Here is an 18,869-nt window from a genome sequence, read left to right as displayed (position 1 = left end):
CAAACCCTTCACACCACACTAGTTTAGTTACACCATTTCATTGCTTGGCTGAAGTGCAACTACTGATAGCACGTAGAATACACGCATTTGGAAATGATCTACCTTTCGGGTCAACTTGCTCATTTACAAAAAACGGATTTAAATTTCATTTGGAATCAAATTCATTGTGAAGATGTGTGTGTGACTGCAAACTTATGTCCATATACAAGCCTGGATGTAAAGTGCACCAATTCACAAGGAACAGACAAAAGTATTAAACCAGTCGAGTTTATTGATCACAACCAAAAGCACAAGACCGTGGGATTGATGCCATTTATGACCAATCAGCGGTGGCACCGCCCCAGTCACCAGCCTGAGCTGTGGGGGCAGCTGACCAATCCTCAGTGGCTGTCTGGGCACTCCAGTCCTCTGTAAAGAGACAATGACACCAAATGAGAAACCTGCACAGGAATTGACATTTTCTGCTTGCAAACTAAATTGATCAGTTAACCATCTCACCTGCGTAAACCTCCGCGGCAGGGGCAGCCTTGGCAGCGACTGAAGCAGCAGTAGCTGTTGAAGAGAGAAAGAGTCAGGCACGTTAGTCTTGAAACCTTTGCAGTGGCCACTATAGGTTGTGCTGAGCAGAACAGACCAGATTGTTTTGAGGGTTAAGAGCATTTGCCACTTACTCTCAAGGCCAGCAGGGAACTGCTGAATGGGAACGGAGGGCACCTGGACGCCCTCGGACCAGTCGGCCACCTCGGGCTGAGCGAAGTCAGCAACGGGAGCGGTCCATTCGCCCTGGAACTCCTCCTTGCCCACAGCCTTCTCAGCCGCAGCCTGTTCCTCCTTCTCAATCTGAAAAGAAACGGTGGTTGATGAATTAGCTTTAACAAAAAAAAATTTGGTGGCACATTTGGTCTTTGATCAACCGTCTCCCTATAATTGCAAGAATTAAATGTAGATCCTTCCACTGGATCGACACCTGCCCTCTTAAATGCCATGATTCAGCTCTATTTTTGCATTATGTTCATGCGTGTCATTGCCTCTTCAGGATCCCTGTAGAAGTACAGATCTGGCAAAAATATAGTAGTGTGGCTCTGGTCACTATCTAACCCCAGTCATAGGGCGTAAGCCCTCATGGTGTTAGCGAAAACCCGGCCGGGTTGCTCTAGCACACGTCCGACACCCAAACACCAACAATAGTGCCAGGCTTTAAAAGTGTGCGATTCCAGACTTACAGAAACACAAGCAGCAAATGCACCTGGGTTTCATTATTAACTGGTACCCCATATATTTTCTCACCTTATTTCTCATTGACCATGTCTAACTTATTTTGTTTGTATTCCATCCGTTTTCGAATGTTTTACAAGTCACTTTGGACAAAGGCGTATGCTAAATCCAATAACCACAAATGCTCCTATGACCATTAGCATTGTGTTGATGCGTGTCCTTACCTCTTCAGGATCTCTGTAGAAGTACAGATCAGGCATGACCTCCCATGGGTGCTCCCTGGAGATGGTACCCCTCATCCTGAGCACCTCCCTGGCCAGCATCCACCACATCAGACCCACAGAGTGGTGGCCCTAAAATACCACACAAGAATTAAAGCCTTCAGCACCTTTCCATTATATATGCAATAAGACCACAATTAGAATAGATTTATTTAGACAGCTAAATATGGGATCTGCTTTCCCCAGCCATTACAACTCCTTCGAAAACGAGCCTTAAATGTACTCTGCTCACCATATACACTACACTAAGTGAGTTCTTTGTGACTTCATGTCATTACCTTGTTGTTGCATGGAATGGCGATATCCACATATCTGAGGGGTGCGTCGGTGTTGCACAGGGCAATGGTGGGGATGTTGACGTAGGACGCCTCAGTCAGGGGCTGATGGTCAGCACGGGGGTCGGTGACGATCAGAAGGCGGGGCTCCCTGAAGGCAGCCTGAATCTGATTGGTGAAGGTACCAGGGGTGAAGCGGCCGGCAAAGGTGGTCGCGCCAGTGCCTGAAGCGAACTTCAACACGGCTCTCTATAAAGAGATCAGAAAAAGAGCACTTGAGACAGACAAGGATGAAAACAAATCAGGAAAAAAAGCAATTCGATTTAAACGCAATTTACTGATAGTGTGGCTGTGGTCACTATCTAACCCCAGTCATGGGGCCGGAGCCCTCATGGTGTTAGCGAAAACCCGGCCGGGTTGCTCTAGCACACGTCCGACACCCAAACACCAACAATAGTGCCAGGCTTTAAAAGTGTGCGATTCCAGACTTACAGAAACACAAGCACCAAATATTCAGGTGGTACTACCAATGTTCCAGAAATAAACTAGAAAAAGAATTTAGTGAAAATATATATCTGAACAATTGGAAAACTGAGATTGGAGGTGATTGCTTGCACACGTTACCTGTCCTGTATTCCTGGAGGAGATGACGCACACATCAGCTGGGTTCTCAATGGCAACAATGGCACGGGCAGCGAGCAGAAGCTTCTCCCAGGTCTTCTTAAGGTTGACAATGTACACACCTGACAGTGGTGAAGATAGACACAGGCTTAAATTTCAGATGCAATACATACACGCACCAGGGTGTCTGATGGTTGGGGAATTAGCTTTAAAAACAAAAAAAAATGTTGGTGGCACATTTGGTTTTTTGATCCGCCAAAGAGGACACGTAACTAACTCCTCCGCTGTTCACTCTTTACTCTCTCCATGTTGCTGCTAGAATTACATTTAGGTCCCTCACTCTGTCCTAGGCCACTGGATCGGCTATGACTACAACTATTTTATTGTGTTCATGCGCGTCAGAATCCTGTGTTCAGGATCCCTGTAGAAGTACAGATCTGGCAAAAAAAAGTAGTGTGGCTGTGGTCACTATCTAACCCCAGTCATGGGGCCGGAGCCCTCATGGTGTTAGCGAAAACCCGGCCGGGTTGCTCTAGCACACGTCCGACACCCAAACACCAACAATAGTGCCAGGCTTTAAAAGTGTGCGATTCCAGACTTAGAAATACAGGCACCAAATGCACCTGGGTGTCAGTCATTATTAACTGGTACCCAATATGGTTTCTCAAGTTATTTTTCATTGACCATTTCTATAACTTATTTTGTTTTTCACTTTCAGATGCAATACATACACGCACCAGGGTGTCTGATGGCCATAATCTACTGAATACAAGTGAGATGAGGCTCTCGCCACTACTGACCATCGCTTTTCCTTTTGTAGACGTACTGCTCCATCTGGAAGTCGAGGTTGGTACCTCCCAGATGGGTTCCTGCAGCCAGGAACTTCAGCACATCCTCCTCCTTCATTTGAAGGACATCCAGACCTCCGGACATCGTGAACACTTTCCCTTGAGTTACGAGTTACAGGGAAACACATACAACAGTAACGGATCATTAGGATCACAGCACACAACTGAATACATATACATTAATACTTTGCAACTACCTCAGGCACACAAATACAATAGCTTGCTACAAGTCCGTAGAATCATAATAGGCCACTCTTCCAAAACTACTTTCGTGAACTTCAAACCGATGCAAACCGTGCAATGTGATATTTCTTTCGAAAGTCGTTTTGGTCGAAAACTACAAATGTAGCTTCAGAAAACGTATGCAAAACCCTAGCATAACAAAGCACACATAGCACAGCTGACACTGATTATAGGCTTACGAGTATGTTAACTTTTGGCGATGCTGTGCTAACCAGGAAGCCAGTTGGAACGACAGGGGTGATTCCATCCTACACATGACCACTATTATTTTAAGATGAGGCATGTTTTTACATTAAGATTAGCCGTAGTTTCACACGTTGATGGGAAATACATTAAGGTCGGTACAATACATTATTTGTTTGAGTTTAGATAAGCCAACACCAAGATGAGTACGGTGCATAAATCTACCCTCAAGTAGCAGTTAACGTTAGCTAACAAGCACGCAAGGTTGCCAACATTAACGCATCGCTAAATCGTAATGTTGGCTGGCCGATACATTTCAACATTAAGGGAGAAAAAAGTAATCAGCCTTTGAATAATTTCCCCCCGGTTAACACGCAACACCGCCTGAATCCCACTTCACGAACATGTGATGTGGCCATTTCGTCTTCCCGCTAGCCATCCTTATGCTAACTTCATGGTACATGTGCACTTTGGCTGCGTTGGGCCTACTTCCTTTCCATTAAATTGCGCACTTGGTACGGTCACAGTGAGCTCGCATGACTCAAATGTAAGATGTATACCACGTTTTATACCGATATTTGACAAAATAGATAAGTAAAAACAACTATATAAAGGATTTTTCTCTAAAATTCAAACTCACCACGAGACAACGCCGTATGGAGTATTGGACTGCACGGGAAAAAGAGAACGTAAATGGGATGTGACGTCATATATATGTCAGGCCACCAACCAATCATTGAAGATTTTCATTACCTCGTCTCAAATTTTGTGTTGCACATGGACAGGTTTTCGGAAATACCGCCCTCTATCGCATCAGGCGACAGCCTTAATTATTAAAACAACCACGAACATAAACGTGCACTAACACTGACTCTCAAGCTATGCTTTAATTTTGGACTTCTCCACACAGGCTACCTTCTGTCTAGTCCAGCTCCAAACACACCAGATAAGACACTGGTGTAATTATAAAGCTCTTGATTGACTAAATGAGGTGTGTTCAACCAACCAGAGTGCCTGGCAGTGGGCCTGGGGCGATGAGAACCTCAGCATTGTGAGAGTGAGCATGTTGCCCTGTGACTTGATTGCATTTGACAGGGCCCTTTGCATATATGCTAAGACTTGTGAGAAATATGGAAGCCACTGCAATGCTGTGATGACTAACTGGTTGTTACAATTTGGTTCTACTATAATACTAGTTCTAAAGAAAAACAATTAACGATTTTATGTAGGGCCCTATAATAAAAAAATCCGTGAATGAAAAGTCGTGAATTTTGGATATAGGCGTGGCGACCTGAGAATACTTCTATGCCAGGAAAGATTTGCACACACCAATCACAAACGCCAATCACTGCCCAATTCTGGTTTGTCTATCTGCCAAATCCATGTCCTGTTCCCTTTATTGAAAGAGAGAGGCACATTATGTCTGCATATTTCTGTATTACCAAGGAAGCACGAGCCAACCTGTGTTATGGGCTAATGCAATTCATCTATCTTGGATAGGCTATCCTCAAAGTTAAAACACCCTGGCATGCTTTCAAAAAATAACTGAAATGTTTAAATCCTTAAAGACTCGTCTGGGAAGAGGTGTCCGACTTGAATTAAATGCTTAGCCAGCAGTAAACTAATGTCATCCATTAATGACTTTTCTTGTTATTTCTATATTCATCTTGTAGTCTAATAAGACTAAGGCACACACAGATGTATACACACAATAACTTAATCAATGATCATTGTTACTGAACATTGCTTGACAACACAATGATGTTTATGTATTACATCCTCTTTATTGTTATACTTACCTTATACATACCTTTCTGTGGGCAGGTACTGTAACTCCAACGTGTTGTGGTCATCAACCGTAACAACACCCAAGTGACAAACAAAGTGGTCTAAGAGGAGGAAGAGTATGTAGTTCCTGATTGAAGTGGTCTGGGAGGAACAAGAGTACCTCAGTGCCAAGGATCCCTTCCTTTTTACTTTTTAGTTTAGGGAGAACTTGGACATGTTTCTAAATGAATGGATGAACACTTGCATTCAAGTTGGGGATACTTCAAGGGAGCCATGAGTTGGAAGAGTGGAGTGAAGTGGTTCACTCAAATAAAATGGATAACAATTAGCACTTTCCTATAAACAGTTCAGCCACTTCACAAATCATCAAATCACAATAAACGAGTTAATGCATTTACTCGTACCACGCCAGTGTCTGTAGCTTTTTTCTTTACTCCCATTATACCGAGATCACAACTTATCTTGTGAATGGAATCTCGAAATAGCAACTTATTAACTTGTGATCTCGGGATTACATGTTATTTATCTTAGAACCAGTAGGACATTGCATGGCGCAGAGTCAGACAGAGAACATTTATGAACTCATACGGCTTTTCATCAGGGCCTTACTCAGGTGGAGATAAATAGCTTATCTTGAGATGACCATTTTTGTTATCCCCGAGATCTCAAGATAATAAGCTGTGATCTCGGGATACTGAGAGTAAAAAGAGAGAGAGAGTCCCCTGCAGACTTCCATACTATAACCCTAGGCCTGCTCTTGGATCCAGCAGCCATTTTGATCTAGCCTAGCTCAGCCAACCTGTCATGGCCAGCTCAGTTATCTAATTTGTAGTAGTACTGACCAAACGGTGTGGACTATGTAGCCTGTTGTATGTGGTGACAGACATGGGATCTTCCCAATTGTAGCCTGCTGAAAATTCCACCTGCTCGGCTGTTTGATGTCAAATAAAATGGCTACATGTGGCAGTCTACCAGAGGCTTGGTGGAAAGGGGATTTAAAAGAAGGCATACCCTGTGACGTATGGACACCTGATGCAATATTTCGATTCCCAAATGTTTGTGACACACTGTTCCTCATAGAAATATGATTGAGACACAGTAGAGCAAAATACTATACTAGCCTATAGACACAAAACTAAGGGAAACATATGGAGTGGAGACTCCAATGTCATAATGCAAAGACCAGACCCTGTGAGTAAGGCGGTGGCATTTTTTTAAATATATATTTTTGTGATTTTTTTCATGAATGAGTTTCCCCATTTCATGGTCCATTCTCCCACCCCACATCATTGTTTACTCTCTCCTCTCCCTTCTTCACTGTCCACTTCCCTTGGTGCCATGGTGATCATTCCATCGAGTCTGAACACTCAAAGAGTGAGTTGGGTTACCAGGAGACACACTGAACACTATGATGCATCATGTGGCAGGCCAATCACATCGCTGCACATACAAGGAAACGGGTTTGAATGTTATTTAAAGGGTGGAGGTAAGGACTACACCCATTAAGCTTCCTCACAGACCTTCTATTGTCATCAGTATTCTTCAATACATTCTGGGAATCTGATGATGGCCCATGGCAGTTTTGTAGATTTTGTAGTTTAATATTCGGTCAACCGATAGTACCCACCAAGCAGTAATCATACATAATAAACACAGTGATAAATAGTTACCTGCTACAAATAAAGCCTTATTTATGGTCGACCTTTGAGGCAGACACGCAGAGCCCAGAATGCAATAGGGTGACCTTTAAAATATTAGATGACAGTAGGGCAAACGCCTGCCAGAGATAACGTTTTTCATCTGATGAGAACACTTTTTGAGTGTTCACAGCATGCCACATAGCTGTTGATTATTTTTAGTCCCATTTCGTAAACCAGTGTGAAATCTCATATCAGGTTTAGTTTAGGTCAGCATTACAATGCAAGCTTTTACTGTGTGCTAAAGCCACATTTAATTTGTGAAAATAACAATAATTTTTCTATAATTATTTTTACCAACACTAAAGTTTGCTCATTCCAGATTTTCCATCATCTTCAACGCATTTCAAAACTTTTGTCTTTAGTATCCTTACACAACTCACCACAAGCTGTTGGCTCAGTCCTAAAGCAGAGAAGGCGAAAACACTTTTGAAAAAAACTAAATGACAGTCTCACACAGTTCATCAAAAAGGGTGACAGATTTATTCACAAAAAAAACGCAGGGAACACTTTACCAAAAGAAAAAACCCCCACAGACAGATAATATCTACAACGACCATGAGGACAAAAATACTGATGAATGCAGATTCCAAAAAGCCAAGGCAGACTCCACTGAATGGCACAGACGTGTACACTCGGTCTCACTCAGGACACCAGATCACATCCAGCACTAGACTCAACATTTGTGTACACAAACACAAAGAAACGAAATACTTTTACTCCAACTTGTGAATAACAGTAAAGCACATTTGCACGTTAGCGTAAGGGGTTTTGGCCGTGATGGCCATTGGCCATTAACAACCTCAAGTTACATGGCGATGAAAGAGGATGAGACTAGACCACGGACTCCTCCATCCACTGGCTGTGCTCCTCCTGCTGGTGTGGGTTTGGCTGTCAGTTGTTAACGCTGCACAGGAACCACACTGCAGTCTGCACACTGCCATCCAATCAGGTGGAGCAAAATGGCCTCGTTTTAAAAGCCAACAGCCAATCTACTACTACTGTACCGCTGTAAAAGATTTCTCATTGTTGGCAGGAAAGGAGCTTTTCACATGAGAGAACTCCAATCCTGCTAGGAATGCCTTGCCTTCTGACTCGGCATGGGTAGTAATGCTAACCCCCACCAAAAGGCTGACTTTCAGATTGCTAAAACTTGAAAGATGAAACCAGCCATCTTTTGAGTCCCTTCATAAAGGCATGTTCTCTTCCCATGCTGCAGTGTTGTGGACTGAACTGTACATACAGAGATGACCACCACAGTGACTAGAGGGAACTCACACACACACCATCATTCACATCACACAGCACCAGCCACATCCAACTTCATTGGAGCTGTTTCTGGTGCTAAGAGTCAATGATCGTGTTTCGTTACATCAATGTTGAGAAGGAATGGGTAAGACAGGCAAAGACTCCCTCTTGTGGTTGCAAGGATGGAAGTGCACCAAAACTCAATTAATTACATAAAGGCAGAAGTTGGCAATACAAAGGATTATGGGAACTGGGCAATACAAAGGATTGCAGGAAACAAAACAATTTAAAAAAGGCACCACAATGTTTGTGGCATCATCTTCATTCACACAGCAAAAAAAACCTAAAACTTTTGAAGCCTCTTAATAACTCCTTAAGCATCTTCAGTATGTTGTAGTTCATGCTACCTAATATTAGCCAAGGGCATAGCAACCCTTAGCGTAGCGTAGCTACATAGCAGAGATTCCAGTTTCACCATTCTAATATGTGCCTTGCTGGAAAACAACATGCCCAGCTGAGAAAAGCAATAATCTGCATTTAATCTTGATTGTCTGAGCTTCTGTGTTCTTCTACATAAGTAAACTCATCTATTCCCAACTGGCCTGTTTCCATCCTTCACAGAGAGCTACTCTGAGTTACGTATCTAGGAGCAACAGGTTGGCAAGGTTTGGAGTCTTGAAATGGCTGACAAGGTAGGATTAGATACTGAACAAATTCTCTTGGGAGTGTCACTCTGTCTGACTGAATCACCAGTCAAATCAGATGGGGGCCGAGGAGTGTCACCACGCGTTAGGTGTGGCTGGAGTCTTCTCCACAACATGAACACTACACAAACACACACACAACCACACACACACACACACACACACACACACACACACACACACACACACACACACACACAGGCTCACGTTGAAAATGATTTCAACACAAACACTTTCTGTAGACAGTCCAGCACTCAGTCTCATCAAACTCATATTTGAGTTGTCCTTCCGGAGTGAGAAAATATATTTTTTTTTACACTTCCACATCAAAGTATAAATACTCTCTTACTCTCTCTCTCTCTCTCTCTCTCTCTCTCTCTCCAAATGAACACACTCCTCTCCTTCACATAATTCAGTTCTGTATAAAATGCCATGTGCACACCACACGTTCTAGTCCAGTCCAGTCCAGGTGCACTCAGGACGTGAGCCCCATCTGTGCCATGAGCTGCTCATAGACGGTCCAGGCCATGGCAGCCATCAGGGTCCGCCTCAGGGAGCGCGGCACTGCGCCCCGGAAGAACCCTCTCAAGCCATGCTCCTGAGAGAGAGAGAGAGAGAGAGAGAGAGAGAGAGAGAACGGTACCAACAGTGTTCGTTAGGATCTACCATCATCGCCATTCAACACTGCTGCACAGGAAAATATTCAACTTTTTGTGGTAATTTCTTCATTCTTTTCTAAAATGAGTGTTGGGGCAAGTTTGCTGTTTAATGCCATCAGAATTCAATCAAACACTAGAAGTATATTATTTGTCAACAAAAAATTGACATTGCAGTATTGCATCACATTAACACCACATACAAATTTTGACTTAAAAGTGAAAACAGCAAATTGTGCGACTATTACTTCAAGTATTTAGTATGAACCTACATGTCTCTTAATAAAGGCAGATAAATCCGTGTAAAGTCACTTGCTCATGCTATTACCGTGTAAATGAAGCGTGCGGCGTCCGCGGTACGGGGGTAGAGGTCTGGGCTGACTTGCACATGCGTCTTCACCACGTCTGCCGGCTGCGTAGCCAGAGAGGCCAACACCCCCGACACAATGCCACAGCCGAAATTCACCAGCGGAGCATACGGGGATGAAGTCACTTCTGCGTGAGACAAAGGGGAGAGAAACAGAGTGAATCAGTGAGACAGCGTGAGCCAGTAGGCGAGACAGCAGAGAGAGAGAGAGACAGCGGAGAAAGAGAAAGACAGAGTGGGGTGCAACGACAGGGGGGGACAGAATGCGATGGAGGGACATGAGACATCGGTAGCCACTGAGATGTCCTGAAGTCACCTACTCTGTGGAGCAGAGACCCTTTTTATGTAACTTGTTTGTGCGTATGGGGAATGCGAGGGGCAGACCAGGGAGTGTTTGGTTAGCCGTGAGAGCGTGGCCATCTCCAGGATGCAGTGTTGGTAATGGTCCTGCCTTCATTGATGGAGCTAATATTGGGCTTATGCAACACTTAAGCCTCTTAGCAGGCCTGCTGTGGAAATACTCCCCTACTGCGCCACAAATCACCCTTAAAAGATCCGTTCACCAAAAATGATTCGCTCATCATTATTCGCCGTCCTGGTTTATTTTTAGGGCTATGGCTAATGGGCAGTCCTGACAAGGGGAAAAAGGCATCGGACAGACGCATTACGGAGTTTTTATCTAAAACTAACAAGCTAAGTAGCTAACAGCAAACAGATTTGCCTTAATAAACGCCAACAACAGTACAGTTGGCATCCATTAAACTAAGTAGCTTCCTCACTGATACATCAGAGATATATTTAGCAGCCTAATTTTCATGGAACTTCTGACTGAAACCAAAAAACTACATAGTGATTAGCCTGGTCAACTAGAAACAAGAAGTGTTTTTATCTATCCTTCACATGACACAATCAAAATAAATTAGAGGATAAAATCACCAAACAAACAGTTTGAAAGCAACTTTCCATCAAAACCAGAATCCTGTGAGCTATACATGAGCCAGGTCAAACTTGAATTGCCTCTATGCACAGATGCGCACACACACACAGACCCAGACACACAGACCCAGACACACAGACACAGACACACACACACAGACACACAGACAGATACACAGACACAGACACACAGGCACAGACCCAGACACACAGACACACACACACAGACACACACACAGACAGACCCAGACACACAGACCCAGACACACAGACACACAGACACAGACACACACACAGACACACAGACACACACACAGATCCAGACACACACACAGATCCAGACACACACACAGACACAGACACAGACACAGACACACACACACACACACAGACACACACACAGATCCAGACACACACACAGACACAGACACAGACAAAGACACACACGTACCCTGTGGGAGAGACCTCTTGGCCTGGCTGTAGAACATGACGTAGATGCCGGAGAAAGGGGCATCTCTGAGGAGGGTGGCAGTCAGGCCAGAGAACAGGGCCCGGGGCCCCTCGGTCTCACACACGCTGCGCAGGGCCCCAAACACACTCACGTAGTTATAGCGGCCACTCTGGAACAAGCACAAACACACACCACCACTTCAGCCAAACCTGCATTATGTGTCGTTGTACAACAACCCTTCAAACCTTCACTAGGATCAATAGTACCCATTTTCCACCAAAGCCGGGCCGGTGCTAGTTCCGGGCTGGTGCTTATGCGGTTCGGTGCTGGTTCTTATCTAAGAACCAGCTTGATTTTCCACAGACCGAGAGCCAGAGTAGGGACGAACCCGACGTCACCGGTTCTTGTTTCTGGCCCGCCTAAAAGCTGGAGCTGACTTGGAACCTGTTTTTTTGGAACCGGAGCCAGCTTTATTTGTGTGGAAAACCGAAGAACTGGTTCCAGAATTGGAACCAGCCCAGAACCAGCACCGGCCCGGCTTTGGTGGAAAAGGGGTATAGGAGGGTCATTCATGGATCTTTATGGAGTACCATTCCACATACGTATATATATTTACAAGTCATGTGCTCTCTTCTACACAGTCCTCTTGTTATGTCCTTTCCACATTTCATTTCATTGATCCTGATTGGATATGTGCTTTTGGCTTTCTAAAAACGGCTTTGATACCTTTAGTCCACATCCACCCCAATCTAAGGCAAGGTAAGTCATTCAGTAAAAAAAAAATCGAAAATCATGACCCCAACCCTAATATAAAGAAGTAGAAACTCTCAATACATTAAATCTGTCAATAAACATTACTTATTTCCACAAGATAATCTTGCCTATTCTACTGAATGTTCTGTGCCAGACCGTGTGGACACACACCTCAAAGCGAGTCTTGATGACCGTGACGGGCAGCATGGCGACCCCTGCCACACAGCGAGCGCCTCCCCCCAACAGCACGGCCTGGCCTGCGTTTGGTGCCCGCTCCTGGAAGAAGTGCTGCTTCAGCGAGTAGAAGGTGCTGAAGTAGATCCCCACGCCAGGGATGCACCGCACGAAGGACTGGAGAGAGAGAGAGAGAGAGAGAGAGAGAGAGGGAGGGAGAGGGAGAGGGAGAGGGAGAGAGAGAGAGAGAGGGCGGGAGGGAGGAAACAATGCATCAATGATATTGCTACAAAAACATGATGCTCATCAAACATCGTCACAACTGAAAAGGTATCTGACATCTGAACACGCCAACGGAAAAGAACCATTATTAGTTACTTTATTTAGATTACGATGGCAGCCAACCCAACACTGCATAGCCTACTTAAATCATTCCTGTAAATGTTCAAGCTAACAAATGATGACCTTATTAGTATTTACATGATTAGTATCTGTTTGTAAATCCACCTAATGTTTGGCGACTGGAGTGAGAAAAAGCTTGCTATGTTTATACTTTTCATTTAATGATCTAAAATGTCTTTGTTCAGGTTTTGTTCTGTCTCAGTCTGCACTGAAGAAGGAAAGTTTAAACTGCTTTAGCGTTTGCTCAGGCTACAGAGAAACGTTGAGAACAGGTGTTCACCAAACCCAGTCAATAAGCTCGAGACAGTTGGGAGTTAATTACTCATCCTGTGTCCCAACTCCCCCAAGTACAACAACGAGGACCACAACACATTAGAGTGAACACACAGCAAATTATATAATTAGATCTTTAGCTGAATTTCATTATTAAATTGATTCTGAGAGTAATCAGGGTAAGATTCCATGGACTTTAGCAATTGACCTGTATTTCTTGTCCAATTCTATGCGTAGCACACTGACTGTAGTTACACTGCTGTCTCTACGACACTGTTCATGTGTGCGGAGTGCAGCTCTAATGTGTTAACAGGGGCACCGAGGTGAAAGGCCTGACACGCCGCCTCACTAATGCCAGACAGAGGTAGTGTGTATGCGTTGGCCACAAGACATCAAAAACCCTGTCACTCACTTTATGTTAATGTGTAACTGTCTCATGCTTTTAAGCTTGATGAGCGCAACCAGGACCAAATATGTAACAATAAGAATGTTGTGAATTTATCTGCATGAATATTCTGGCCTTTGTAAACTGATTTAATATGTAGCTTATAGCTAACTCCTCTTAGCTTATAGATCTTACTTCATATGGTTACCCCAGTTGTATGAGCGAACCAGAGCGTTTTACAGAAAATCCTAGTTATCTGCTGAGGGTGGCATAATAGTCCCATATATATGTAATCCGATAGAGATTTGATAAAATAATTTACAATTGAATATAGTATATGGCCATTGAAACATATTAAGCACATAAAATGTAACCTCTTGATTCACCGGCTGTGTTAGAATCATAAAGGTGATTCCAGGGGTGGTTGATGGTTCTAAAACGAGTGGCTACATGGTTGTTGGAGAGCAAATGGGTGCATGTGATCCTCACCGGAGAGACTCCCTTCCACAGCCCCAGCAGCCGCTCCGTACGGATGACATTGAGGAATACTGTCATCATGCCCACCCTGGGAGCCCTGCGGAGAGACAGCCCGAATGATTACAGACAGCTAACAGCCTCACACATTGACAAACACACACACACACACACACACACACACACACACACACACACACACACACACACACACACACACACACACACACACACATTAAATGAACACAGTACCTCAAAACACAAACACACAGACAGACAAACAGACAGACAGACAGACAGACAGAAGACAGCGAGACAGAGAGAGAGAGAGAGAGAAAGATTGAAAAGCACACATGACAAGAGACATCTACGTGTAAAGCATCACACCATGCTCAGAGACAAAAGGAGTAGGACTGGGAGAGTTAGAATAACAGCCTTGACTACCAGTGCAGCACTAGAGGCAGCCCACATGCCTTTTAAAACAGCAAGCTCTCCAAAGGCTTTTTACAGACTGCAGATTAAGGGGTCACCGCCTCTTCACCCAAATGCAGCGGGCTGCAGAGCGGCAAAGGTTCGCTCACATACACACATGCACCTTGTGATAAAACACTGTAGTCATTCCTATGAGTCTGCCAAGTGCAACACGCTCACAGCAAACAAACAGTCACTCTCCATTAGCCCACGAGGACATGAAATGGAAATGTAGGTCAAACGGCTCGGGTCCAGAGCTGGACCAAAGATGAGAGGAGAGAGGAGGGGACAAAACGGAGAAGGGGAGAGCAGGACCGGAGGGGGGGGGGGGGGGGGGGCAAGCACAATGAGGAGAGAAAAAAAGGGAAGGAGAGAAGGAGGGTAGAAGGAGTGAGAAGAGAGGAGTGAGGAGAGAAGGAGAGAAAGGAGTGAGGAGTGGAGAGAGAGGAGTGAGGAGAGGAGAGAAAGGAGTGAGGAGAAAGGAGTGAGGAGTGGAGAGAGAGGAGTGAGGAGAGAAGGAGAGAGAGGAGTGAGGAGAGAAGGAGAGAAAGGAGTGAGGAGTGGAGAGAGAGGAGTGAGGAGAGAGAGGAGTGAGGAGAGAGAGGAGAGTGGGGGCAGAGGAGAGAACAGCGCCTCACCCTGGACGACTGTTGTTTTGGAGCGTCTGCAGGCGCGTCTTGACCAGGTCCAGCGGCTGGAAGAGCAGCGTGGAGCAGGTGCCGCTCAGGGAGCCGCACATGAAGGCTTTCAGAGCCGGATGAGCCTGGGGGCCACAGAGATGGGTGGAGAGGAGACGTGAGACGGAGCGGGGGCCACAGAGATGGGAGGAGAGGAGACAGAGAGACAGAGAGAGAACAGGGTGAGGTGTGGAGGACACTGATAGCGTACAGCCGCTACTACAGAAATCACACATCCCAATATGATTCTCTACACAAACAAACAGACACACAAATAATATTGGTGTCAATCTGTTGATACAAATTGACACACATATGAAGCATCAAGAAAATCGTGATGAAAACTGGTACGTGCAGGGACCAGAATTTCACCCAACTGTGCCTCTAACACCGCACGATAAGTGGGGGCAATTTGCATAATTACAGATGGAAAGATGTTGAAAATCAGCGTCAACCACCAGAAAACGCACACGATCTCACACATTCACACACACAAACTCATAATATGATGGAGATCAATACAGACAGAGAAAACGCACAGAGCAAAGCTGCCAAAGCGTATAATACTTATCCCATCCTTATTATTACTTATACGCTTCATGGAGACACACGCCATACTGTCACACGGATAAACACAGATATCAAAAGACACAAAACCCACCATGGACATCCAATGGAAACACATCTGGATAGGGGCCGATGTTCCACGGAATGACGACGCGTGCACCCAAACACCCATCGGTGCGTAGGTGCATCAAGCACGCGCCACACACAGTACATGCATGCCATACAAGGGTGACAACGGAGTTGTGTTGGCTTGCCACTGGCTAGCTGGCCTACCTTTCCCAGGACGCCGCTGGCTTTGGCTGGAGAGTCCTGTTTCTCCTGCATTTCTCCCTGTTACACCTCTGTCCCTCTCTGCTGCTACAGACAGCATATTACAGCGTGAGCCTCCATCTCTCCCCCCCTTCCCTGTCAACACACAATGCCTATCTCTTCCCCCTCCCTCCCTCCCTCCCTCCCTCGCTCGCTCTCTCTCCCTCTCGCGCTCTTTCACACACACACAGCAGCAGCTTAATCCACGAGCCTCACTGCTTTTCTCTCAGGCTCGGGTTCGCTTAGACTCACTCTGCTTTCAGCTCCTTTGCTCTCTGCCAGATAGGGGCTTTTTTTCATGACATGAGTCATGCAGTTGCTGTATGTGTTTATGTTTGCGTGTGTGTGTGTGTGTGTGTGTGTGTGTGTGTGTGTTTTTTTTTTTATGTGACAAATCAGGACTGCATATGGGTCAGTATTTTGAATCTGAGGCTGTGTGAAATGCAAAAAAAAATTATAATGACTTGCAAATCTAAAACCACCTCCAGTGTAAAACTAGGTTAGGTATTGTCCTCCAGCCACAGCTATCAGGCCTTTCAGTGAAGCTCCTCCTGAGCCCTTGCCATTTACCCAAAGGGGGCTGCTTCTCCTAGCTTGGTACCCACAACCTGTTCCCTCTTCAACTGCTCCAATTTACTCATTCTCTCAGTCCCACCTTTTAAATGGAAATCCATGGCAACAGCCTATCACCCCAAGCCTTCAACCAGAAGTGACCAATAAAACACTGACAATAATAGGGGGCTTGCCCTAAATCCCACCCTCTTTTGCTTTGTCTCTGGGGATTTAAGGTAGTCTAAAGCCGTTTTAGCCCTTTACTGTGAACATGAACTCTCCACATCATTCTGGAGCAAGGATTTATCCACATCAAAACAGTAAAGGAGCAAAGTGGCCCCACAAGTCCAGCTGCAAAGCTCCAAAAGCGTTTAGCTACATCACTTGAAGTTCTCGAAAGATGTGCAGGTCTTGCATAGTTAACATCAGCATAAATAGTAAATACCAACTGAGGCTTTAGCGAGAGCACGTAGGATTTCTTGGATTCTTTGATGTACATTACAGTAACGTGAACTCACCAAAAACAGCTCCATTCTGGAACGGGGTGATGCAGCTGCTTCCGGCTCCTCTCTCTCCCTCGCCGTCTTGCTGACTGATGGGGACTAAACTCGACACCTTACTGCACGAATAACACATATAACCGATGCATCAAACTATAATGAAAACATTGCAAAAACTTTGACCACGCTCTATCACTGACCTTCAAAACGTGTTCTACGAATAAACAAATTCTCTGTCTGTTTAGTTACGAACAACTTTGGTTTTCAATCGTACTTGCATACAGCACTTGTATGATTTGAAAATGCGACAAATCCATAATCTAAAAACATGCTATCATTTCAACGTCGATGTGCACTGTCATTCATCCTAGAGGACAGCCAGAGAACCAAAACTTTGGTTTGGCCAAATAAACTTGTCTGATATCAGCTAATACTTAACTAGGCATTAGCATTGACAAACGTTCATTTACCCCAGAATAGAGCAAGCTCTTCAACTAAGTCTAGACATCACTTGTACCTCTACAATATAGATGGCCAAAGTCATCCACACATTCTGCTAAGTCAGTGAAGTGTCAACTCTTCCAAGCTGTTGAGACGTGTTGGGTAACGCATGCAGTACTGTAACATTAACGTAGGTAGCTAACTTACCTCTTTCTGTCATCAATCACAGACCAACTTTGTCATTGTGAGGAGGGACGCATCATGTTGGTAGCAGAGTGGTAAACTGCTGGCTAGCTTAGCCAGTTAAAGTTAGCGTGCCGGTGTCAGAGTCGTTGCGGGAAATGTAGTGCTTAGCCAGAACCTCTTTACATGGCTCTGGTGCTATGCTAGTCTAACAGCATGCTAATCTGTACTATTGGGTATGTCGCAGGCTCTACGTGATCGTTTAACCTATCGAGGGCGGTTAGAGCCGGGTGGCTGGTACGTTATCTGATTAGCAAGACTCATTAGCCAACGTTACCGGTCAAGGTCTGACTTCGCTTTGTCATGAACCAGACAACGCCGAGTGATGACAACGGAGAACGTTTTGTTAAAGCGAAACGTGTAGTAGCCTTGCTTAATAATTTGCTACCAAAAGTTCACGAAAAAGTTTGAGCTCGACTTGAAAGACGTATTCGTTAGCAGCATCACTATCAGAAGTACGGTGCATAACGTCAGATATGCTAACGTACTAGCTGGCTAACTTATTACACCATAACCTTATTTCTAGCGAACAGTAGTTCACAACCCTAAGACCCCAACCAACAGCTGGTGATCAATATTGTAGTAACTAGAGGCGTTTTAACAATGCCTATAGTCACAGACCTGAACCAGCTGATACACAAGTTACACAAGCTCACAGACAGCGGTGTTCGGTCTCACAGTAAAGTAGTGTTTCGTCAATTCCGCAGTGATGACGTCGTACACGGATGCCACTCCTCTTTCTTTCCTAGCCCACTCTGCTTGCAAACCGGTTTCAGCTTGCTCACTCCTGCAGAGGTGCAGTGTAGATACCCTATAGTTCATACCAGAATGCCACCCAAAGGCTAGAATTTTCGAACACAGAGCCCTCTGCTGGTAAAGTCTAACAATTGCGTAAGCACAGGATCTAACAAGGGAAATGGGAACTTGCCAAATAGGAACTTTTATTACTGCCATTCTAAGTTAATTAATCTATTTTGCGTGAATGTTTTTCTCTGTGTTCCCCACAACGGTCAAAGTGGATAGAAAAACGAGCTGTCTATTTGCTGTCGCCGAAATTGTAGTTGGGGGAGGAAGCCTTTACATAGTCCTAAACAAAATTAAAAAAAAAAAATGACCATTATAGTGCTATAAAATA

At 44.7% G+C, this 18,869-nt stretch overlaps 2 protein-coding genes and 2 non-coding genes across 5 annotated transcripts; all 4 read right to left on the bottom strand.

The window, feature by feature from the left end:
• Nucleotides 1–251: 251 nt before the first annotated feature.
• rpsa (ribosomal protein SA) lies at nucleotides 252–4,409 on the bottom strand. Its single transcript, XM_012831210.3, has 8 exons — nucleotides 4,307–4,409; nucleotides 3,193–3,363; nucleotides 2,396–2,514; nucleotides 1,775–2,020; nucleotides 1,440–1,568; nucleotides 672–840; nucleotides 499–552; nucleotides 252–408 (listed from the first exon to the last, which is right to left on the bottom strand). The coding sequence occupies exons 2-8, from the start codon at nucleotides 3,323–3,325 to the stop codon at nucleotides 314–316; spliced, it is 945 nt and encodes a 314-aa protein (XP_012686664.1). The 5' UTR covers nucleotides 3,326–3,363; nucleotides 4,307–4,409; the 3' UTR covers nucleotides 252–313.
• LOC116219931 lies at nucleotides 2,113–2,252 on the bottom strand. Its single transcript, XR_004163369.1, has one exon. It is a non-coding gene; the product is annotated as a small nucleolar RNA SNORA62/SNORA6 family (small nucleolar RNA).
• Nucleotides 2,844–2,983, bottom strand: LOC116219927. The gene has a single exon (XR_004163365.1). It is a non-coding gene; the product is annotated as a small nucleolar RNA SNORA62/SNORA6 family (small nucleolar RNA).
• Nucleotides 4,410–7,611: 3,202 nt separating the features above from the next.
• On the bottom strand, nucleotides 7,612–18,763 carry LOC105903448 (mitochondrial glycine transporter B). Of its 2 annotated transcripts, XM_031564123.2 has the most exons (9): nucleotides 17,699–18,763; nucleotides 17,069–17,169; nucleotides 15,963–16,046; nucleotides 15,084–15,208; nucleotides 13,990–14,074; nucleotides 12,438–12,617; nucleotides 11,514–11,682; nucleotides 10,088–10,254; nucleotides 7,612–9,701 (listed from the first exon to the last, which is right to left on the bottom strand). In XM_031564123.2, the coding sequence occupies exons 3-9, from the start codon at nucleotides 16,011–16,013 to the stop codon at nucleotides 9,579–9,581; spliced, it is 900 nt and encodes a 299-aa protein (XP_031419983.1). In that variant the 5' UTR covers nucleotides 16,014–16,046; nucleotides 17,069–17,169; nucleotides 17,699–18,763; the 3' UTR covers nucleotides 7,612–9,578. The 2 variants fall into 2 exon arrangements, with proteins under 2 accessions (XP_031419983.1, XP_031419985.1); XM_031564125.2 differs by lacking the exon at nucleotides 15,963–16,046.
• Between the last annotated feature and the right edge of the window lie 106 nt (nucleotides 18,764–18,869).

Source organism: Clupea harengus, chromosome 26 (genome assembly GCF_900700415.2).
Source record: "Clupea harengus chromosome 26, Ch_v2.0.2, whole genome shotgun sequence".
Classification (NCBI taxonomy): domain Eukaryota; kingdom Metazoa; phylum Chordata; class Actinopteri; order Clupeiformes; family Clupeidae; genus Clupea; species Clupea harengus.
This window is presented reverse-complemented; position numbering and strand designations above follow the sequence as displayed.